This window comes from Phyllostomus hastatus, unplaced genomic scaffold, assembly GCF_019186645.2.
Source record: "Phyllostomus hastatus isolate PE091 unplaced genomic scaffold, TTU_PhHast_1.1 phas_scaffold_93, whole genome shotgun sequence".
NCBI lineage: Eukaryota > Metazoa > Chordata > Mammalia > Chiroptera > Phyllostomidae > Phyllostomus > Phyllostomus hastatus.
The window spans coordinates 21,548,597-21,573,409 of NW_025334042.1; the positions used below are offsets into that span (position 1 = coordinate 21,548,597).

At 40.5% G+C, this 24,813-nt stretch overlaps 1 protein-coding gene across 1 annotated transcript in view; it reads left to right on the forward strand.

Moving 5' to 3' along the window:
• FAM186A (family with sequence similarity 186 member A) overlaps positions 1-24,813 on the forward strand; it is a 108,453-nt gene that overhangs the window by 40,447 nt on the left and 43,193 nt on the right. Inside the window, exons 4-12 of the mRNA XM_045829388.1 lie at positions 1,703-6,048; positions 6,230-6,517; positions 7,425-7,799; positions 8,004-8,082; positions 8,311-8,649; positions 8,740-9,757; positions 16,187-16,379; positions 18,665-18,820; positions 19,464-19,642. Coding sequence (XP_045685344.1) covers positions 1,703-6,048; positions 6,230-6,517; positions 7,425-7,799; positions 8,004-8,082; positions 8,311-8,649; positions 8,740-9,757; positions 16,187-16,379; positions 18,665-18,820; positions 19,464-19,642 — 6,973 coding nt within the window. The remainder of the gene's footprint in view (positions 1-1,702; positions 6,049-6,229; positions 6,518-7,424; positions 7,800-8,003; positions 8,083-8,310; positions 8,650-8,739; positions 9,758-16,186; positions 16,380-18,664; positions 18,821-19,463; positions 19,643-24,813) is intronic.

Sequence of the window (24,813 nt, forward strand, 5' to 3'; positions counted from 1 at the left end):
AATACACATTTAAGGTTCTTCCATATCTTTTTGTGGCTTAATGACATATTCCTTTTTATTGATGAATAATGTTCCAATGTATAGATGTACCACAGTTTGTTTATCCACCTATTGAAGGACATCTTGGTTGCTTCTAGATTTTCATGTTTAAGAATAAAGTTGTTATAAATATATTCGTGCAAGTTTTTTTTGTATATGGACATAAATTTTCAAGTTAATTGGGTAAATACCTAGGAGAATGATTGCTGCACCCTGTAAGACTACATTACTATGTTAAGTAACTTTGTAAAAAAAATTCCAAACTGTCTTCCCAAGTAGCTGTACCATTTTTTATTTCCCACCAGTAATAAGCAAGAGTTCCTTTTGCTCCCTATCCTTGTCAACATCTGGTATTATCAGTTTTTGGATTGCAGCTATTTTAATAGGTGTATAACAGTATCTCATTGTAATTTGCAATTCTCTAATAACATGATATTGAGCATCTTTTCATATGCATACTTGCCCTCTGTATATCTCATTTTTAATCTTTTTTTATGAGTTGTAGATACATGCTACTTTGAAAAGAGTATTATTTCAGGGAATGGATATTATAGACATTCCATAATGCATTTAGAGAAGTGTTTAAAAACACAATGAAGAGAGTTATAATAGTTGTTAATGCATGTGACTTTGGGAAGAATGTTATTTCAGGGAATGGATGCCTTACCTTCACTTTTTGAATAGATTTGCTGGATATAGAATTCTTGTATATATATTCAAAGTATAATTCTTTCAGCACTTTGAATATATCAGCCCACTGCCTTCTGGCCTCCATTGTTTCTGATAAAGAGTGAGCTGTGGTTTCCCCTGTACCTGATGAGTCTCTTTAGATTGTGGTAAGTAATTTTTCTCTTTTTTCTTTAAAGATTCTCTCCTTGTCTGGCTTTCAGTGGTGTGACAATAATTTGTCTAGGTATGGATTATTTTGTATTTGTAATAGTTAGAATTTGCTGAATTTCTTGAATGTGTAAATTAATGTTTTGTTTTTGTTTTTTTACCAAATTTGGGATGATTTAGCCATTTCTTCAATTACTTTTAATGTCCCTCTCTCTTTTTCTGGGCCTTATTATTTGTACATTGGTATGCTTAATGTGTCCCACAAGTGTCCGAGGCTTTGTTTATTTTTCTTTATTCTTTCTTCTCCCTGTTCTTCAGATTAGACAATTTCTACTAATCTAATATCAAGTTTGCTGGTTATTTTCTTCTGTTAGTTCAAATCTACTGTTGAACACTTATGGCTAATTTTTTTTGGAGGGGAGAGAGAGAGAGAGAGAGAGAGAGAGAGAGAGAGAGAGAGAGAGAAACATCAATGTGTGGTTGCTGGGGGTCATGGCCTGCAACCCAGGCATGTACCCTGACTGGGAATCGAACCTGCAACACTTACTAATTTTTTATTTTAGTTATTATACTATTCAGCTCCATTTATTCCACTTGGCTTTTCTAATTTCTATCTCTGTTGATATGTTGTATTTGATGAGTAATTATCATCAAATAATAATAATTTGCTTCCTTTAGCTATCTGTTAATTTACAAAACAAACTTGATTCCTTTAGGTATCTGTTAATTTACACTAACTTCTTTAGGCTTAAACATAGATAGAACACAACACAGAAAAAGAAATGCAATCTCATCATTTTGTGTTTCATGTTTTTTTTTCTTCTAGCGACCAGAGGTACTCTATGGAAATCTTGGAAAGAAAGAGTTATAAAGCGACCTGCAACAGCCCATGCTTTAAGATCAGATCAGATGATTAGTGATGAATTCGCAACAAATACAAAGGTTTCAGAAATCCAAGGTATGCTACAGGAACTTGTAAAAACTGCAATGTTCAATAAATTGGAAAACAGTGCTATTAAATATATATCATCGACGATAAAAAACCTTTCTATAGCATTGAGTTCACTAAAGGATGAATTAAAAGTTAACTTCCAAAATGCCAATATGTATATGAATGAGATAAGTGGAGGAGAAAAAGAGGTCTCCCTGAAGATAATACAAGAGCTCAGTAAAGAAAATGAAATGCTTCAGCAGAAACTTCAAGATGCAGAAGAAAAATGTGAACGACTTATTCAATCCAAAGTGTCAACAGGGTCACTCACATCAAACTTGAAAGTATCACCTGAGCTTTCTCCACAATCATCCATGACCAGTAGCAAGGCTGATAAAGAAGAGAGTATAGATAGTATTTTAGCCAAAGAGTTTGAAAATAGTATGGAGGAGGCCCAAAGCAAGGGTACCAAAGCCTCAGGGATCAAGTGGGACTCAGGTATTTTATATACAGCCCAAGATGAAATGACTCCAGATTTAACTGAACAGCAATCCCTTCTACCTGAGAAAGTAGAGAAAACACCTTCTGAAGATATCACTAAAGGTAAGAGATCACTGAAGAAAGGTGATGTCTATGAGAAAGGTGGGACTGATCAGTATCAATCACAGAAAACAGCGAGCGCAAAAAGCCCGTATGTGCAGGAGACCTCTGGATCTACTCTGAGTGATGAAAAAGGTAAAGAGATAGTCTCAGAGACCAAAGTTGATCACCACTTTGAGCTACCAGCACTGGAAAAGAAGAGTAAAGAAATAAAATTCCTTTCTGAAGCCAAATCAAAGTCATTCACTGAATCAAAAATTCAGCGTGTTCCTGCTGATTTCCCTTCTACTGACACAAAGAGCCAAGATGGCAAAAGTGTACCTAATGTATGGCACCGACTCAGGAATATGAAACTTGAACATATACTTGAGAAAAGCCAAATTTCTTCAGAGATTCAAGAGAAGCCTGCCACAGAGTCAACGGACAAAGAAAGCAAAAGTGATATGAGTAGCCAAGCACAGCCATACAGTTCAATCCAACTTGGTCGTCCCTTTGAGAAAGTAAAAAGGAAAGGAAAAAAACATCACATCTCTCCAGAAACTACTATAAGCAAAGAAGGAAAAACTGCAGAGAAGGACATGTCAGTTTTCACCAAGAAGCTCAAGTCTCATGAACTTGTTAAGTCACAACCTAGGGTAACTAAAGAGACTTCAGAATCTACTCAAGTTCTAGGAAGTTCAGATGGCAAAATTGAACAGAGTAATCTAGAAGACTTTCATAAAGCCATAATGGCTTTCTTAAAAGAGAAAATTGATAACACAGGAAAGCCTTTGAATAAAAAAACTGTGCCAGAAGAAGAGTTAATGCTAAAAAAAGCAGAGGTGGAGAAATTAGAAATCATAAAGGCAAAAATGGAGGAATATTTCCAAAATGTGGCTGAAACTGTGACAAAAGTCTTAAGAAAATATAAAGACATAAAAAATGCAGGACACGTTGGAAAGAAACCTATTAAACGAAAAAAGGCAGTCTTACTTATGCCAGGATTGCATTCTCAGAAGCCAACTAGTACAATGTCTGAAATGAGCTCCTTATTGTCATCTGTGAGCATGGACCCAGTCACTCACAGTGTGATACAAGCGATCTTGACAGAAATAGGAAGTGAAAGAGGTGTTCCTATAGCCTCAATAGCAGGGACAGGGCCTGAGAAGGAAAAACAAAGACAGGAGGAATATCTGCAAGAAGTTCAAGGAAAAAGTTTTGATATGGATCTTAAACACCAGTTGCCAGAAGAAAGGAATCTCTGGAAGACAAGCTATGAGATGACAAGGAAGAATTTGGATAAGGAAAAGGCATGGCTCCAGATGAAGGAGGGAAAGCAAGAGCAGGAGCTGGAGGAAGCATGGAAGGAATGGCAAAGACAGAGGATGCAAAAGCAGATTGAGCAAGATGAGAAGCAAAAGCAAATGGAAGAGGAGAAAGAGGAGCAGAAGCAAAAGCAGCAGCTGGAAGCATGGAGGCAAAAAATCAAAGGGCAAGGAATACTCTTGGAGAAGAACAAGGGACAGCAGATGGGGCAGATTCAGAAAGAAGTCAAACATCTGAAGCAAGAAAGTAGTTGGGAGGAGGATGAAGAGAAGCAGAAATCAATGAGAAAGGTAGAGGAACATGAAAGTCAGTGGCAGAAAAAAGTAAAGGAGCGGATGAAGATTAAGGAGGAAAACATTGAAGAACTTGGAAAGGTATTAGGCCACACTTCAGTGACATTGGCTCCCAGATGGAAGAACATGTGGAAAAAGGCATATCAGTTACAGAAAAGAAAAGAGTCGCATGTAAATCTTAAGACACCAGAGACTCTTGCTGAAGAGCACTCCATGCCAATCATTCTTCCCACCTCCACACAGTCTTCCTCACCTGAGCCCTTTCCTATTTCTGGAAAGTCTCCCACAAAGTCCATTGCTGTCATTCATGAGGAGGCCCCAGCACTGGGAATCACTCACCCCTCTCAGCAGATTCAGGCTTTGGGGAGTACCCCTACTCCAAAGATGTCTCAGGGTTTAGGAGTAGCTTATCCACCTGAGCAGGCACAGGCATTGAGGACTCCTCTCACTTTTGAACAAATCCCCAAATTGAAAATTCCTTTCAAACTTCAGAAGACACAAGTACCAGAGGCCTTTCTTATGCAGCAACAAGACCAGGCATTGAGGACCCCTATTACCCCCGAGGAAAACCAGTCACTAAAGTCATCTCTCACATTACAACAAGCCCAGGCAAAGCACATGCCACTAACGGCAGAACAGGCACAGATTTGGGGGGTCCCTATTACCCAAGAACAGGGCCACGCACATGAGGTCATTCATATCCCTCAGTGGGCCCAGACCCAGGAAATCACATTCACCCCCAAGCAGGTCCAGACCCAGAGGCTCAGTCTCAGTGGGCAGCAGGCCCAGGCTTTTGAGGTCACTCTCACCCCTCAGCAGGCCCAGGCACTTGGGGTCACTGCCACTCCTGAACAAGCCCACCCACTTGGAGTTATTGTCACCCCTCAGCAGGCCCAGGTACTTGGGCTCACTCACACCCCTGAACAGGCCCAGGCCCTTGGGGTCACTCTCACCCCTCAGCAGGGCCAGGAACTTGGGGTCACTGTCACTCCCGAACAGGCCCAGGCACTTGGGATCACTGTCACCCCTCAGCAGGCCCAGGAACTTGGGGTCACTGTCACTCCCGAACAGGCCCAGGCACTTGGGATCACTGTCACCCCTCAGCAGGCCCAGGAACTTGGGGTCACTGTCACTCCCGAACAGGCCCAGGCACTTGGGCTCACTCTCATCCCTCAGCAGGCACAAGCACTTGGGGTCACTGTCACTCCTGAAAAGGCCCAGGAACTCGGGGTCACTCTCACTCCTCAGCAGGCCCAGTCACTTGGGGTCACTGTCACCCCTGAACAGGCCCAGGCACTCGGGGTCACTCTCACTCCTCAGCAGGCCCAGGAACTTGGGGTCACTGTCACCTCTGAACAGGCACAGGCACTTGGGGTCACTGTCACTCCTGAACAGGCCCAGGCACTCGGGGTCACTGTCACCCCTCAGCAGGCCCAGGCACTTGGGGTCACTGTCACCCCTGAACAGGCCCAGTCACTTGGGGTCACTGTCACTCCTGAACAGGCCCAGGCACTCGGGGTCACTCTCACCCCTCAGCAGGCCCAGGCACTTGGGGTCACTCTCACCCCTGAACAGGCGCAGGCACTTGGGGTCACTGTCACTCCTGAACAGGCCCAGGCACTCGGGGTCACTGTCACCCCTCAGCAGGCCCAGAAACTGGGGGTCACTGTCACTCCCGAACAGGCCCAGGCACTTGGGCTCACTCTCACCCCTCAGCAGGCCCAGGAACTTGGGGTCACTGTCACTCCTGAACAGGCCCAGGCACTCGGGGTCACTGTCACCCCTCAGAAGTCCCAGGCACTAAGAGTCACTCTCACCCCTGAACAGGCCCAGGCACTTGGGGTCACTCTCACCCCTGAACAGGCCCAGGCACTTGGGATCACTGTCACCCCTCAGCAGGCCCAGGAACTTGGGGTCACTGTCACTCCCGAACAGGCCCAGGCACTTGGGATCACTGTCACCCCTCAGCAGGCCCAGGCACTTGGGGTCACTGTCACCCCTCAGCAGGCCCAGGCACTTGGGGTCACTCTCACCCCTCAGCAGGCACAGGCACTTGGGGTCACTGTCACTCCTGAAAAGGCCCAGGAACTCGGGGTCACTGTCACCCCTCAGCAGGCCCAGGCACTTGGGGTCACTGCTCACCCCTGAACAGGCCCAGGCACTTGGGGTCACTGTCACTCCTGAACAGGCCCAGGCACTTGGGGTCACTGTCACTCCTGAACAGGCCCAGGCACTTGGGGTCACTGTCACCCCTGAACAGGCCCAGGCACTCGGGGTCACTCTCACTCCGCAGCAGGCCCAGGAACTTGGGGTCACTGTCACTCCCGAACAGGCCCAGGCACTTGGGGTCACTGTCACCCCTCAGCAGGCCCAGGCACTTGGGCTCACTCTCACCCCTGAACAGGCGCAGGCACTTGGGGTCACTGTCACTCCTGAACAGGCCCAGGCACTCGGGGTCACTGTCACCCCTCAGCAGGCCCAGGCACTTGGGGTCACTCTCACCCCTGAACAGGCGCGGGCACTTGGGGTCACTGTCACCCCCTGAACAGGCCCAGGCACTTGGGGTCACTGTCACTCCCTGAACAGGCCCAGGCACTTGGGGGTCACTGTCACTCCCTGAACAGGCCCAGGCACTTGGGGGTCACTGTCACCCCTGAGCAGGCCCAGGTACTCGGGGTCACTCTCACTCCGCAGCAGGCCCAGGAACTTGGGGTCACTCTCACCTCTGAACAGGCCCAGGCACTTGGGGTCACTGTCACCCCTCAGCAGGCCCAGGCACTTGGGGTCAGTGTCACCCCTCAGCAGGCCCAGGCACTTGGGGTCACTGTCACCCTCTGAACAGGCCCAGGCACTTGGGGTCACTGTCACTCCTGAGCAGGCCCAGGCACTCGGGGGTCACTCTCACCCCTCAGCAGGCCCAGGCACTTGGGGTCACTGTCACCCCTGAACAGGCCCAGGCACTTGGGGTCACTCTCACCCCTCAGCTGGCACAGGCCCTTGGGGTAACTGTCACCCCTGAACAGGCACAGGCACTTAGGGTCACTGTCACCCCTGAACAGGCCCAGGCACTTGGGGTCACTGTCACCCCTGAACAGGCACAGGCACTTAGGGTCACTGTCACCCCTGAACAGGCCCAGGAACTTGGAGTCACTGTCACTCCTGAACAGGCCCTGTCACTTGGGGTCACTGTCACCCCTGAACAGGCCCAGGCACTTGGGGTCACTGTCACCCCTCAGCAGGCCCAGGAACTTGGGGTCACTGTCACTCCTGAACAAGCCCAGGCACTTGGAGTCATTGTTACCCCTCAGCAGGCCCAGGCACTTGGGGTCACTGTCACTCCCAAACAGGCCCAGGCACTCAGGGTCACTGTCACCCCTCAGCAGGCCCAGGAACTTGGGGTCACTGTCACTCCCGAACAGGCCCAGGAACTTGGGGTCACTCTCACCCCTCAGCAGGCCCAGGCACTTGGGGTCACTGTCACTCCCAAACAGGCCCAGGCACTCAGGGTCACTGTTACCCCTCAGCAGGCCCAGGAACTTGGGGTCACTGTCACTCCTGAACAAGCCCACGCACTTGGAGTCATTGTTACCCCTCAGCAGGCCCAGGCACTTGGGCTCACTCTCACCCCTGAACAGGCACAGGCACTTGGGGTCACTGTCACTCCTAAACAGGCCCAGGCACTTGGGGTCACTGTCACTCCTGAAAAGGCCCAGGCATTTGGGGTCATGGTCACCCCGGACCAGGCTCAGACATTAGAGACCTCTCTTACTGCAGAACAGGCCTGGATATCAGGGGTCTCTGTTACTCCAGAAATGGTTCAGAAAGTATCAAAAACTCTTTCTCTTAAGCAGAACCAAACACTGGGGGTCACTCCTTCCCATGAACTGGCTCAGTCATTCGGCACTCCTTTCACTCTGAATCAGGCCCAGGAATTGGGAGCTCCCATTATTCCACAAAATGGCTGGGTATCAGCTGTCACTCTTACCCCTAAACAGAAGAGGTCTTTGGGGCCCCCTCTCACCTCAGATAAAGCCCACATTTTAAGATATCCCCTTACCCCTAAGCAAGTCCAACTTTTGGGGGCTCCCTACACCCCAGGACAGGCCCAGCTTATGGATATTACTCATATGTCTAAGCAGGACCTAAAATCAAGAGCTCCTCTCACTAATGAGCAGCTTTCACAACATTGGGCTGCTCCTCCTTTAGGACATACCCTGAAAGTGGGGACCTTTCCTGTTACTGATAAATCCATCAAACCAAGTGCCCCCCACATTCCTAAGCAATTCCCCATAATGGCTCCTTCCACTCTTAAACCATTTCAAGAATCAAAGATGTCTCTCCCCTCTAGGCACTCCATTCCATCAAAACCTAGGCAGTCTCTGGCATCATCTATTGCTGAGAAGTCCTCTATATTTGAGGTCTCTTCTACTCCTTTGCAGATATCAAGGTCTCCTTTTACCCAAGTCCCTGAGAAATCCCTAGCAAAAGGGATTGCTTCTGACCCTAAGAGGCTCCTGGCACCACAGACTTTTCCTTCCTCTGGACAGGCACTGGTTTGTAAGGGTCAGTCCGCCTCTGTGCAGTTCTTAGCACCAGAGGGCGGTCCCACCCCTGGGAAGCTCCCAGTATCCGGGGCCCCTCCAACTCCAGAACAGCCCCTTACACTGGATTCCCTTCTTAGCTCTAGGAAGTTCCTCAGAACTAAGGAGTCTCTGACTCCCCAGTCACCTCTTGCCCCTGGACAGCCCTTTATATCTGGAGTTCCACCCACCTCCTCACAGATTCCCAGTCTTTGGGCTCCTCTTGCTCCTGGGAAGTCCTTGGTACCTGGGGCCTCCTCTATCCCTGAGGATCTCATGGAATCTGAACCCTTAACCCTCTCTGAGCAGCACCAGACATTTCAGCTCCCTGCCACCTATGAGCAGTCTTCCTATCTACAAGCCCCTTCCACCCTTGGACAGCATCTGGCACCGTGGACCTTTCCTAGACAAGCCTCCCCACTATGGATCTCTCCCACCCCTAGGCATCGTCCAGCACTATGGGCTCCCTCAACCCCTGGAATGCCCCAGAAAGATTTGTCCTCTTCTGTCGCTAAGAAAAGTCAGGAAAGATTGGCAATTATTTCTTCTTTAAAGTCCAAATCAGCATTCGTCCATCCCAGTGCTCCAAGTTCCAAAGCACCTCAAGCCCCTCTCACCACTAAGAAGTTCCAAATATCAGAGGTCTCTGACACTTGTGAAGAAATCCAGAGATTCCATGATCCTTTTGCTATGGAACAGTTTATGACATTTCAGTCCTATCTCACCAATTACAGGACACCAGGATCACAAACCCCTTCCATTGATGATGGATACCTTGCAACTCTCAGGAAGCCTATAACATCACTTCCTTCTCTTCCTACTCAACTACCCAAAACATCACAGATTTTGCATTCTGAATGGGACTGGAAATCCCGATTCCCCCCTATAAGCAAGCCCTGCATAATGACTTCAGTTTCAGGCACCAAGAAACCCAAGATGATGGTACCTCCTTCCTCTCCCCAAGAGCTCAAAGAGCAGAGGTATTTTGTTGATGTGGAGGCTCAAAGGAAGAACCTAATACTCTTAGATCAGGCTACAAAAACTTCTGGACTTCCTTCAGAGCTACACACAACCGCTAGGAATCTCATAATTGAGACATTTCATACAGACACCGTTCGGCTGGGATACCTATTCCACAAGTACATTGCCTATAGGCTGATCCAGCATGCAAGGTAGATATAACTATTATATTTTCAGATTTCTGGTTTACCTGATTTCAAATATCCTCCCTCAATTCCCTGTAAGTACATACATATTTGTCAGATCAGATGTTCTAAATATTCTCTTATGGAAGGTCTATGGGATGGAAGCCTAATTAAGTTAGCAAAAGGAGATTTTTTTTTTTAGAAAATAAGTAGTATATAACAATTTCATTTATACATATCTCTAGCAGAGATGCTAAGATAAATTTTGTAGATCATGACTGATCTCCAAAATACCAACTTCAAAAGTTTAGAGATGCTTCCAGTTATTCTCAATTTTTTATATCAGCTTGGGCTCACCAGAAGACATGATTTTTAAAATGGGAGATGGCAGGTAATGTATAAGGCATTGCTGTGGCAACCTCACTGCTGGAGTGACCTGGAAGAAACAGGTAGTCATCCTGATTTTTAAAAATTGCAAATATTAGCCCTGACCAATGTGGCTATTGGGTTAAAGAGTCGTCCTGTACACTGAAAGGTCACTGGTTCGATTTCTAGTCAGGGTACATGCCTGGGTTGCAGGCCAGGTCCCCAGTTTGGGGCACGTAAGAGGCAACCACACATTGATGTTTCTCTCCCTCTCTTTCTCCTTCCCTTCCCCTCCCTCTAAAAAATATAAATAAATAAAATCTTTTAAAAAGTAATATATAAATTGAAGTTGAAATTATCACAAATAGGTCAGGGAAAGTACATCCTTAGCATTTGTGTTTTGAAGTTGCCAACCTATTATTTTGGAGAAATTTTTAAAGTTTAAATCACAAGAAGCCAAACTAAAATCTATAATAGAAGAGGTTATTAATTATAGAAACAACTATGTTATTTATTCAACAGATATTTATGGTAACACTTACTGTGTACTAAGCATTGTTCTAGGTGCTAGGCATATAGCAGTGAAATGAAACAAAGTTCCTTGTTCTCACAAAATTTACATTTTTGAGGACAGAATCCACTTGATAACTAAGGATTGAAACAACAAGGAGCAAAAGAAATACTTATCCAAGATATAATCAGAAATTTTAATTTCAAAGCTTAAATAATCTTAGCTTTGTTGGAAAATGTTTTACTCTATACCTGTCTTTAGTTTTCTCTTTCTAAACGGAATATTCCTAGTTTTTGCAATCTGTTTTTACAATTTAACACTTTTATCCACTTGAGAATTTTAAATAACATGTTCCTGGTCATTCTCCAGTTGTCTTATATCTTTTTTCCCTTTGTTATATTTAAATTAAAAAAAACAGTATTACATTCACCTGGTACAATATTTTAAAAATGCAAATGATGGGGTGAAAAAGTCTCCCTAATAGTCCTATCTATAGCCTTCAGGCCTCTACCCCAGGGCTACTAATGTATGTGCATTCAGAAACATTTTTTGCATATGTAGAAAAGTACATATGCTCTTTTATCCCCCTTTTTACATATTTTAAAGTTATAACATTTGATTTTTTTTCATAACTTAACTTAGATATTGAGTATTAGGTAACAGGTTCTAGTACATAAGAGTCTACTCATTCATTTTATAACCACATAGTATTCAAAGTCTGGATTTACCAGAATCTACTTAACCTCTGATTGATATTTATGTTTTCAGTATTTTGCATTATAAAAATATACTTCTATGAACAATCTTGTGCACACTCATATATATGTATGTATATTCCTAGAAGTAGAATTTCTGGATCAAAGGGTGTTTTATAATTGTGATAGATCTTCAGCAAATTGCTTTCCAAAGAGGTTGTAACAATTTACATATTGGTCAATGTTATAAAACAGCATTTCCTCACATCAAGACTAACATGAACCATTGTCAAATTTTTTTGTTCAGTGCCAACAGAATAGAATAAAATACGGTATTTCGCTGATTCAATTGTCATTATTTTTATTATGGGTGTGGTTAAACATCTTTTCCTAGACTTAATAGCCATCTGTATTTTCTTTTCTGGGAAGACACTATTAAAATATTTTGCCCATATTTCACGTGGGTTGTCAACTTGCTTTCTAAAATTGATTTGGGGACTCTGCTTAAATATTTGGAAAATTAGTCCCATGTCTGTGATATAAACTGCCAAATTTCCCCTACTTGTTTGTGTTTTAATTCTGCTTTTGGTGGGTTTTGCTTTGTAAAACATTTTGATTTTAAAAATTCTTTCTTGGTCTATTTTAGTACTTTCACTGCTGGTTATTAGTTTTTTGTGATGCTGCGTCTTTGTTGCAGTCATTAATAGTGTTTGCCAGTACTCATCAATAAGATGTGAGCAGAACTGATGTGTGTCATTTCTGTGCTGAGCTTGTCATTGTCTGTTTGAGACTCTCCAAAGTTCCCGTTGCCTCTAGCATGATAACCTACAATGTTTAAGGTGATGGCTGTTCTGTTAGCCTGTGTTCCTGAGGGTGTACAATGAAGCTCTCCTTGGTGAACCCTGATGGATTTGTAGTATGAACAGAAAGTACATTTTATTTTTAGCTGCTAAGATTTGGGGGTTATTTGTTAAAAAAGGAAAATCTAGCTTATTTTCACTACCACAGTCTTCCTATCCAAGACTATGGTTTAACTTTCTTTTTGTCCAGGGTATGTGTGTGTGTGTCCTTCAGGAGCATCTTAAAGTTTTCAAATAGCTCTGGTATATTCTTCCATAAGTGTATATCCTGGTAGTTTTTATTGTTGTTACTATTGTAAATGGAAATTATTTGTATAATGACATTAGCTTTAGTTGAGTTCTGATGATCCACTACCATCAGACCATTTCTCTCTATCAATTTGGTATGCAGCCATCTTACTGTATTCAAGCATGTGAAAGTTTTTCAATTAATATTCTTAAGTTCTCCAGGTTTGTAATCATATTACCTACCAATAATAATTTTTTACATTTAGAGTTTCCAATTTTTACACTTGATATTAGCCAAAAGGCTGAGAAGCGACAGAGTTTCAATTTTTTTTTAAAGATTTTATTTTTATTTTTATTTTTTAGAGAGGGAAAGAAGGGAGGGAGGAGGGGAGAGAGAGAGAGAGAGACAGAGAGAGAGAGAGAGAGAGAGACCATCAGTGTGCGGTTGCTGGGGGCCGTGGCCTGCAACCCGGGCATGTGCCCTGACTGGGAATCGAACCTGCGACACTTTGGTTCACAGCCCGCGCTCAATCCACTGAGCTATGCCAGCCAGGGCAGAGTTTCAAATTTTTAAACATGTAATTTCTCTCTTGAATTGGTTAGTGCCTCCAGGATTCTGTTCAAAAATATTGGTGATATGGCTACAAGACCATCTTCATTCATTTGACTGCCCTGAGTAACAGCTGTGAGTGCCTTTCCATGGCCCTATGAATTCTTTTCTAAGAAAAGTTCATATTCAAATGTTTTTAAAGGATCATTTACATTGATATTCTCCTTTCTGAAAAAGGTGCAAAATGTCCTTAACCTTTGTCAATTTCTTTTTTATTTTCTCCACTCTTGTGTAACTCAGGTGGCCAAAATATAAGTCCTTCTTTCATTGCTACTTGTTAAAAAATAAGAATAAATTGGTTAAAAAGATAGTGGTGACAGTGAATATCTTTCTAGTATTTGTAAGAAAAATACTGGCTTTTGGATTTAAATACATTTTATCATATTAAAATACCCATTTGCTCCCATTTCATTATAGTTTTTAAAAATCAAGAATTGGCCCTGGCCAGTGTAGCTCAGTTGATTGGAGCATTGTACTGTAAACCAAAAGGTTGTGGTGGGTCAGGACACGTGCCTAGGTGTAGGTTCAGGCCCCAGTCAGGGTGCATGTGAGAGGCAACTGATTGATGTTTCTGTTCCTCCCTACCCCTCTCTCTAAAATAAATAAGCATGTCCTCAGGTGAGGGTTAAATAAAAATAAAAAATGGATGTTAAATTGTTAAATTTGTTAAATCACATTTTGTTAAATATAATTTCAGCATGTCATTTTCATGTTTTTTAAGGAAAATATTATTTTTTCCTCAGATCTATTAATATAATTAGTTATATTAAATCATCATTGTATTCCTGGAATAAATCCTATTTGTCATCCTTCTGTGAATGTATTAGGGAATTTGTTTGCTAGTATTTTATTTATTTTTGTACTGATATTAATTAGTAAGTTTGATTGACGGTTTACTTCTTTTGGTGCTTTGTCAATTTTTGGCATAATTTTAAGCTTCTTTCATTAAAAAATGTGAAAATCTATCTTTTTCTCTGGTTGGGAGTTTAATAGCAAAATTAGCTGTTCTTTTAAGGTTTGGCAGATTTCACCTATGATATTATATAGGCTTGGTACTTTTAGAGGGAAGTTCTTAGACAACTTTCTCAATTTTTGTAGGTCAATTAGTTTGTTTGGATTTATTGGATATTTTGAAGACCTAGGTAATATGCTCTAACCTGCTTTAGTAAAAATCATCTAAAAATTGAAACACATAGATCAACATTTTGAAACAACACTCAATGTATACAATTATAACTTTAATCCCATCAAAGATCAATTTTTTCTTTAGAAAGCTCTTCTTTAATATTCAATGTTATAATCAAATCACTAATGTGTAACAAACAAAATATTGATAGGTTGAAGATTCCATTACAAGGCTAGCTAGGTCAAGAAGATTATAACATTATATGGAAGAGAAAATATGAAGTATAATAATATTAACTATTTTTGAATAGTATAAGAGATGGTTATAAGAATGTTACCCACTTGCTTCATTGAGAACAACATTATTAATGGGAATGGATGTCATAGGCATTCTGTAATGCATGTGGAGAAGTGATTAAAAACACATGTAATAAAGATAGTTACATCTAAAATCTTTTTAAAAATTGCATAAGAATGAAAAAACAAAACAAAAATAATCTAAAGGATATGGAAAAAATCCAAGGCTATTGGAAAATTAATTAAAATATACTAAATTAATTCAGAAAGTTGACATATTTAAGTATTAAATTATCCATATATACATACAGTAGGTTCTAAGCTATTAATTACATAACCCACAAAAGAGATCTAAGAGTTATTTTCTCTATGTGTATACATATATATAAAATACATATATTCAGAAAAATATCTTCAATAGGTTCCCATTGTCAACCCCCACCCCCCAAATCTAAACTGTTTAACATGCCTTTTAAGGCCTTACATAATCCAGTCATTTCGGTCTCCTCCCCCACCACATCCTTTCATATGTCCACGGCGTAAAAGTCCTAGACTACTCACCACTCCCAAAATATAACTTTCATTCTTACATTTGTATATAGTATTCCCTCAACCTGCAATTCCTCATCCCCTTCTTCCCAAACTTAAGATTTGCCTGAGATTTTGTTTAAAATACAGATCCTGAAACCTACCACCAAGATTTTGATTCGAAAGATCTGGGGAAGCACCTTGGGATCTGTATTTTCAACAAGCAACATCCCCCTATTCCCAGAAATGATTCAGTCCACACTTTGAGAAATATTGATATTGTGAGACAGATCTGGATTTGCTACCCAAATCTGCTGTTTATTATGTGACCTTATTTTTATTATTATTATTTTTACTATATGACTTTAGAAAATCACTTCACTTTAATGCAGATTCTTCTTCCACCCCTGCAGCATGTGGATGGTGAAACACTATCTGTTTAGGATATCCAAACATGGTTTCATACATTATAATAAGAGAGTACATTTTTATGATTATTCCTCAAGATCCTATTCAACATCTTCCTATAAAACCTTTTTTGTTCCTCTTAGAATTAATTATGCATTCCTTTTTACATTTCTATTTAGTATTTATTTCATTCTCTCTTTGACACAGTTAATTTATTAGTTTCCTATTCTGGCTTGTATGTGCTTTGAAGGCAAGGACATCATGTTGGGGTTTTTTTTAGTAATTGTATCATGTGCCATCCTGGCTGGTGGCAGTGGGCACCAGGCATGTTAAGCACCGGCCTGTGAAACCAAAGGTCACTGATTCGCTTCCTAGTCAGGGCATATGCCTGAGCTGTGGGCCAGGTTTCTGGTTGGGGGCATGTGAGAGGCAACTGATCAATGTTTTTCTCACATATCGATGTTTCTCTCCCTCTCTTTCTCCCTCCCTCCCCCTTTCTAAAAAATAAGTAAAATCTTTTTAAAAGTTGTATTATGCATATTTGTATGCCTTGTATATATCAATATTAAAATTTTAATGTATTAATAATAAACAACACTGTTATAACACTAAACTGTGAAGAGTTGATGAAAATTTGACAGCCATATAGATCTTTGAAAGTTTAGTCATATATGGAACTAGATTAAGGTCTCATTAAGCAAGCCTCACACTCTTACTCCGTCCTTCTCTACTCACTAAGGATGAGATGAGAATTGAAGAAATGAGGCCCAGTTTGTTGAATTATGGTGAATAATTATATCCATCTAATTCTTGTTAATTTTTTTCAAGAAACAACATAATCAAACGATTACAAGCCATCCAAAACAGTGGGAAAGGTTATGAAACCCAGAACCTCTACTTAGTACTAAGCAGAATTGATGACTACCAGAAAAAGGTGATGGTGGTCTGGACTGAGAAGCAGAAGTCTCTAGAGCAGAAACGGAATCAGTGTCTAAGGAAAATGATGTCCTTATTTGGCCAGGTAACCTGTTTTATATTCCCTCTCCCCAGTGTGTTATATGGAAAATGAAAGGGGCAAGCTTTGAAAACAACATTTATCTGGAGATATTATGCACATTGGTTTCCTAGGGCTGCCACAACAAACATGATGGCTTAAAACATCAGAAATGTATTCTCTTACAGTTCTGGAGGCCAGTTTGTGAAGCCAAGATGGAGTTGGTTTCTTCTGGAGTCTCTGGGAGGAAAAATTACTGTATTCCATATCTCTCTCCTAGATTCTGGTGTCTGTGGACAATCCTTGGCATTTATTGACTTGTAGCTACATAACTCAAGTCTCTGCCTCCATCTTTTCCATGCCCTTTTCTCAGTTTGTCTGTCTTCACTTCAGACTCTTAAAAAGTCATGTGTCATGGATTTAGGACCCACCTGGTTAATCCAGACTGATCTCATCTTAAGATCCTTAGTTACATCTGTAAAGACCCTTTTTCTAAGTGACATCACATTCACAGGTTCTGGATGAACATATCTTCTGGGGTTTCACCATTCAACCCACTCCACTGTGACTTCAGTGAGGCTCCTGAACTGATGATAGGAATACTGTCTGGACTCTCTAGATGAGAAAAGATTAGAATAGGAGAAACTTCCAGAAATGCTCAACTCCTTCCTAGTCAACCCACATCTACCAGTCTCTAAATATGAAACGTCTTGAAGTCACTACTCTCAACTGATTCATGGTGGTTACTTCTCTCCTCACAACTATCAGAAAGCAAGTTTTAATATGGTGAGTTTACAAAAAAGGAGATAAGGATTTACTTGACTTGCTTTTATAGCACTAGGCATAGAAGATCCTGTCCAACTCTGACAATCTGCTCCTTATGTCACAAAGCTCTGTCTGAGATGACCTTCCAAAAGTTATAAAGGTGAGATCAGACTTCTTTGTTCTGGGATTACATGCTCCCATTACATGTTCTATCATGGAGTTCTAGAATATTCTTGGAGGTCTAGGAATATTTTTTATTTGTACCTTTTTCTTTCACTAAATTAATTAACGAGAACAGTTTACTTGCTACTTTAGAAGGTACAGAGACTTCTTATTATAGCCTGATTCAAATCAGACATATTGTGAATTTTCCAGAAGAGTTACATTTTAAATATTAAAGCTCTTGGACAAGATGAATATTTTTGACAGCTTTTGGTTTGGAAAATATGGCTAATATAAGTGTAAAGCAAGGTGAGTTGGCATGCCATGAGCTAAGAGGAGTCACAATGTCTAGGACATTTCAGAGAATGAATATGGGTCTAGGGTCCAGGCACCATAATCTAGATGATAAGGTGGGTATCAAGGCATAAAGAAGGGAGAGGAGGCCCTGGCTGGCGTAGCTCAGTGGATTGAGCGTGGGCTGGGAACCAAAGTGTCCCAGGTTCGATTCCCAGCCAGGGTACATTCCTGGGTTGCAGGCCATAACCCCCAGCAACCGCACATTGATGTTTCTCTCTCTCTCTCTCTCTCTCTCTCTCTCTCTCTCTCTTTCTCCCCTCCTCCCTCCCTTCCCTCTCTAAAAATAAATAAATAAAATCTTTAAAAAAAAAAAAGAAGGGAGAGGAAAAGGCAAAAGGGAGAAGAGTGTAGAAATGAAATAAATACCTTACACTGAGTCAGGATGGTGGTAAAGAGGTTGGTTCTGCTATCAGATTGCCTAGGTTCAAATCAGCTTCACTACATATTAAGTAAGAGATCTGGGACAAGCCACTTAAATTTCTGAGTTCCAGATCCCCATATATAATACAAGAATAATAACAGTACCCATATAATAAGGCTGTTGTAAATACCAAATGAATTATTATATAGAAAGCATCTGACATTCAGTAAGTACTCAGTAAATGTTAGTTATCATTACATTTGCATAGTGCCTCACAATTTATGAAGTGCTTCCATATATATTATCTTAGACAACTGTCACAACAAGCCTGTGTTACTATCCTTATCTTGGAAATAAGGAGAAAGAGGTGCAGGTAAAATTAGCAACTAGCTCAAGGTCACACAGCTAGGAAATTCAAGGACTAGGATCAGAGCTTACACAGGACCAAGGTTTATATATAATGTAGCTGCCAGCTCTGAAACTGTGTGTTAGAGGTGAAGTGGAGGTTGAGGAATAATTGGAAAAGAGGAGAAAGAGAATGGAGAAAGAGGATTTGCAAATCCATGATGAAAAAAGAGTCATAGTTTACCTAGCTGGCTCAAAAAACCTTCTTAGAGACTCTGGCCCTTTCTTTTCATTGCTTCTTTTTTTTTTAATTTATTTTTAGCTCCAAGAGATGCATAAATTAAATCTTAGTCAACCTGTACCTTTGATCATCGACAGAAAGCAAACACCTGCCCCTATCAAATCTGTTCAACAGCCATTCCCAGAGCTAATAGAAAAGGACAGAAAATCTGACATATTCAAGAAATCAAGGTATGTGGTAGGAAAGACTGATATTCAACTTTCTTTGGATGATATGTGGAACCTAATGCTTTTTTTATTCTGCACAAGATCTATCCCTTCCCCACAATCATAATATGGTACAGTGGAGAGTCTAAGGATTATTAATTTCCTTAGCTAATTTAGCAAGAGACTTATTTATATATATTTCTACTTAAATACTTAACATCTGATTTTGATTTCCTTTTAAAAAATGAAGCTGATTCTTCCTTATTAAGCAACAAATACCCAATGAAGAAACTTAGAAGTGTTACTTTAAAAAAAAGAAGGTAGGAGCTTTGGGAAGAAAGGGGGAAAAGACTGTTGCTGGGGGAAAAAAATAGCCTGGATATTGTCCATATACTCCATGCAGTTAAGAAGACAATTTTAAAATTGATTACTAGGTGAAGTCATGGAAATGCAGCTTTTGGGTGGGGGAGAGCTATTTCAGCAAATTCTGCTGTTTAATCCCTTTCTTAGTCAAAGAGGCGCTGCTAATGTTCCTCCCCGTGGGGGAAGGCATTATAGGACAGGGTGGTGGTGGTGAAGAGAAGAGGGGAAAATAAGAATCATATATTTTATTTGGCTATGGAGTGCAGGAGATTTTGGTGCTTCCAATTAGTGTTCTCTGACTCTCTAGACAGGAAGACCAGATGGAAGCCATCTGGAATGCTGATCAGTCAACTTCAAGCTACCCAATTGCTGAGAAGACATCAATGCATTCACTATGGGCCCAGCTGGGTGGGTACCCAGCTCTTCCTATGCTACTCCAGTTAGATGTTCAGTCTACCTTCAGAAAATCTCTGGCATCCATTCAATCAAAGTAAGTTAAGGACTGGGAGCAGTCTGATAATTGGGCCTTTGGTCAGCTACCTTTTGGTTCCCCTGACTTGACTTTCTCTTGCAGCACTAGTATTAGTCATTTAGTATTTATCTGTAGAGGCCTGCAGACATCACTCTGGAATAATATAAAATAAACAAAGAAACCAGTTATAATACCACAAAACCTAATCTAACATTACATAAGCCCACTTTGAATTCCACCCTTTATTACTGGAAGTATCAGAAAGACCACAGTAGAATGCTTTTGTCCACCTTATATTATTAACTCACATGCCTTAAATGCAGTTGTCATATCTAGGCCTAATTTGAAGTAAATTAAGTGCTTATACCCCAGCATACACAAAACAAACTTAGAATAGGGAAGGTGGGTGACATGGATCCACATTTCCAAATTCTGTTAGATCAGATTGTCACTTAAAACCATTGGAAATCATTCCAGGGGAAGTGAAGAGCTTTGGAGTCTGCATTACCTCTTTCAGGACAGAGAATTATTAAATGTTCCAAACTAAGAATTTAGAAAATTGAACTCTTGTAAACTAAAAGAGTTTGCAGGAGCAACCTGATTTACTCTAGTAAAATACAAGTCCTGAGCTAAGAAGTAGTGTTAACTCACAAATTTGTTTGGCAGTTAGCATAAAATAACACACTTAAAATTCTCTAATATAGTAAAATAATAGTAAAATATCACTATATAATTTATACAATATACAGTCATATACCATGAGCACAAGTGTTCATGAAAAAAGTTATCAAACCAAATATAACCATTAAGTTGAATAAGCATGACTTGTAAGTTATAGGTTATAATCAGAAAGCAACTTTATTTTTGTTTCCTATCTTCCCTTACATTTTTTGGAGGGATTAAATTAATTAACAGGTTATTTTGAGTGAGAACATTGTTAAATTAATGACTATAGCACTTGGGACATGATGCATACAGTTTCTTTGAATCATGTTTCCCTTATCTCCATTCTCTAGCTAGCTTCAACTATTAGATAACCACCACTAACTAACCACATTTTACTCAGGCTAAATCCTACAAATTTAGTGAGGCTTGTATTTCCAGATTACTGTGTAGAAGGACTCAGAATCAAGGAGCTTTCAGAGATTTTTGTCTGTTTCATAGATTTTTTTGGTATAATGTATATACAGTAAAATTTATCCTCTTTAGGGTACAGTTTTGAGTCTCAACAAATGCAGTCATGGCGGGTACTAATCTTGCTGTCCCTATAATTTTACCTTTTCCAGAATGTCATATAAATCAAAGTACAGTATGTAACCTTTTGAATCTGGCTTGTTTCATTTAGCATAACTCATATGAGATTCACTCATGTTATTATGTGATCACTAATTCATTCCTTTCTACTTACTGACTAGTATTATTCTATTGTATGGCTGTACCCCATTTGTTTATTCATTTACCAGGTAAAGGACATTTGAGTTGTTTCCAGTTTGGGGAAATTATGAATAAAACACCTATAAAAATTCATATACAGATTTTGGGGTGAATGTAAGTTTTCACTTCTCTTAGATAAATATCCAGGAGTGGAATTGCTGGATTGTATAAGTGTATGTTTAAGTTTGTAAAAAACTGCAAAGCTGTTTTCAAAGTGACTATATAAGGGAGAACCCACAAAAATTTAGAATTATCCTCTGCAGGACCGGCCATTGTAGTACAGGTTTCCCATGCTAGGTGAGTATTCTAGGAACCCATCTGCATCAGTGCACCAGCTGGCGTCATTGTGAGAGACTGTGTTCAGCTTCAGTGAATTTTTTTTGAAGACTCAACACGCTTGCCCATTTCATGATTGGTGATTTACGAGTGCACCTGCCCACACCGCACTGCATTTTCTAACATCATTGCTAACATCATTAAAGCTGACTCTTTCATGGGGTACTTTAGGTGAACTCCTTGGAGACCTCTCATCTGCTGACTTCTTGATTTCGACAAATACATTTCTATTCCAACTGGTTGTTTACATTGTGATACCTCCAGCATCTTTCTGTTGAGATGTGTTTGCATATTTAGGCAGCCCTCCTGGACAGATCCATGACAACACCATGACATCTCTCTTAGGAATAGGTGTGTTGTTTGTGGCCCACATCTAGTGTACAGGAAACACTTGAACTTTCTTTGTCCAGATAAACTCTGATATCGAAGCTTATCCTAATGCAGCAGCAGCCTCTTCTTTGTTTCTGCCATTAGCGCAGCTAGCCAATCTGCCACCCGCCTTAGCTTTTCTTCAGGTATACAGGGAGGTCCCAGTCTATTGGGCCTTCAAAATGCAGGGACCTGGCCCTGGCTGGGTGGCTCAGTTGGTTGGCATGTCTCCCCAACACAAAAAGGTTGTGGGTTTGATCCCCAGTCAGGGCATGTACGTGAGGCAGAATTATTTTGTCATCATGAAGTATTGACCCCTTGATCATTTTATATAATACTCTTTGTGTAAAATTATTTATTTATTTTTAGAGGGTGGGGGAAAGAGGGAGAAAGACAGGGAGAGAAACAGCACTGAGTGGTTGCCTCTCACATGCCCCCCACCAGGGACCTGGCCTGCAATACAGGCATCTGCCCTGACTGGGAATTGAACTGGTGACCCTTTGGTGCATAGGTTGGCACTCAATCCACTGAGCCACACCAGCCAGGGCCATTATATATAATACTCTTTATCCCTGATAACTCCTCATTATGAAATCTGTTTTGTCTGAAATTAATATAACCATTCCTGTTTTCTTTTCATTAACGTTAGCATAGTATTTTTTGCCCATCCATTTAATTTTTATTAAAAAATATTTTATTTATTTATTTTTAGAGAGAGGAGAAGGGAAGGACAGAAACAGAAACAGCAATGTGTAGCTGTCTTTCCCACGTCCTGGACTGGGGACCTGGCCCGCAACCCAGGCATGTGCCCTGACTGGGAATCAAGTGGGCGACCCTTTGGTTTATAGGTCAGCTCTCAATCCACTGAGTCACACTAGCCAGAGCCCCCATCCATTTACTTTTAATCTATGTGTCTTCACATTTAAAGTAGGTTTCTTGTAGACAATGTATAGTTAGGTCTTGTTTTGAATCCATTCTGACAATCCCTTTCTTTTAATTGTTCTATTTAGATCATTGACATTTAAAGTGATTATTGATATAGTTGGATTAATATCTACCAAATTTATTACTGTTTTCTATTTATTGCCATTGTTCTTGGTTCCTATTTTTGTCATCCACATTTTTTCTGTCTTTCGTAGTTTTTTAATTGAGATTTTGTAATTCCATTTTCTCTCCTTTGTTAGTATACCAGTTATACTTCTTTTAGCACTTTTTTTCTTAGGTGTCACCCTAGATGTTGCACTATACATTTACAACTAATCCATACCAATTTTAAATAACATTGGTATGTTATTTAACTGCTTCAAATAACTGCTTCATGGGTAGTACAAGTACTTTGTAATAACAAAATATTCCTAATTCTTCCCTCCTATCCTTTGTATCATTTCTGTCATCCATTTTACGTATACCTAAGCATATGTATGTATATATATTACATAGCAGAATACATTGTTGCTATTATTTTAAACAAACTGTTATCTTTAGACTAATTAAGAATAAGAAAAATATAACTTTTTATTGTACCTTCATTTACTTCTTTTCCGATGCTCTTCCTATCTTTCTGTAGATCTGAATTTCAGATCTATATAATTTTCCTTCTCTCTAAAGAACCTGTTAACATTTCTTGCAAGATAGGTCTAGTGGCTACAAATTCCCTCAATTTCTATTTTTGTAAGAAAATCTATTTCTCCTTTACTTTTTAAGAATAATTTTATAGGGTACAGAATTCTAAGTTGGTAGTTTTTCTCTCAACATTTTAAATACTATATCCCACTCTCTTGCTTGTATGATTTCCAAGGAGAAGTTGGATGTAATTCTTATCTTTGTTCCTCTATAGGTAAGGTGTTTTTCCCTCACTGGTTTCAAGTTTTTGATTTTTCTGAAGTTAGAATATTATATGCTTAAGTGTGTTTTAGGGGGGCATTTCTCTTCCTGATACTGGTGTTCTCTAAGTTTCCTGATTCTATGTCTAGCTTTAATTTGGAGAAATCTCTGTCAACATTGCTTTAAATACTGCTTCATTCCTTTCTTCTCCCTCTAGTATTCCCATTACTTATATGTTACACCTTTTTTAGTTTTCCTGCAGGTCTTGGATGTTGGGGCAGGGAGGTCAGTCTTTTTTTTCTCTCTTTGCTTTTCACTTTTGAAAGTTTCTATTGTCATATCCTCAAGCTCAGAGATTCTTTTCTCAGCAATGTCCAGTCTACTAATGAGGTCATCAATGGCAATCTTCATTTTTGTTAGTGTTTTTGATCTCCAGCATTTCTTTTTCATTTTTTATTAGAATATTTATCTCCCTGCTTACATTATCCACCTGTTCCTGAATGCTACTTTTTCTATCATGGTCCTTAGCATATCAATTATAGCTCTTTTAAATTCCCAGTCTGATAATTCCAACATACCTACCATATTTGACTCTGGTTCTCCTGGTGCTTGTTCAGTCTCTTCAAACTGCGATTTTTGCCTTTTAGAATGTCTGCTAATTTTTGTTAAAATCAGAATACAATGTACTAGGTGAAAAGAACTCTGGCAAATAGAACTTTAGTGGTGTTGTGGTAAGGTGTGAGGGAAGGAGAAACATTTTATAGTCCTATTATTAGGTCTTGGGTTTTTGGAAAGCCTCTGGACTGTGAACTCTACAGTGCTTCTCAGTACCCACTGCCACCACACCCAATGCCTTAGGTGAGACAGATGGCTAACGGGAGCTGGAACTGGGTACTTCCTTTCCACTTTGTAGAAGGCTGGAGCCAAATGGGGTTGAGTGTTTCCCTTCCTCCAAGTAGGTTAGGCCCTGATAAAACCCCAGCAGGTTTTGCTCTGGCAAAACAGTTTCCCTTGAGGGCAGACTTTGTTAAGAAGAACAAATACATCTCTTCTGGCCAAGATGGAGGCATAGGTGGTCACACTGTACCTCCTCGTGCAACCAAAACCAAGGACAACAAGAGTTTACAAACAACAACAACAAAAAAAACCAGAACAAAGAGAAATGAACCGAATGGAAGTCTGAATACCATACATCCAGTCTGGTAAGGAGGGGCGGAGTTGGAGGC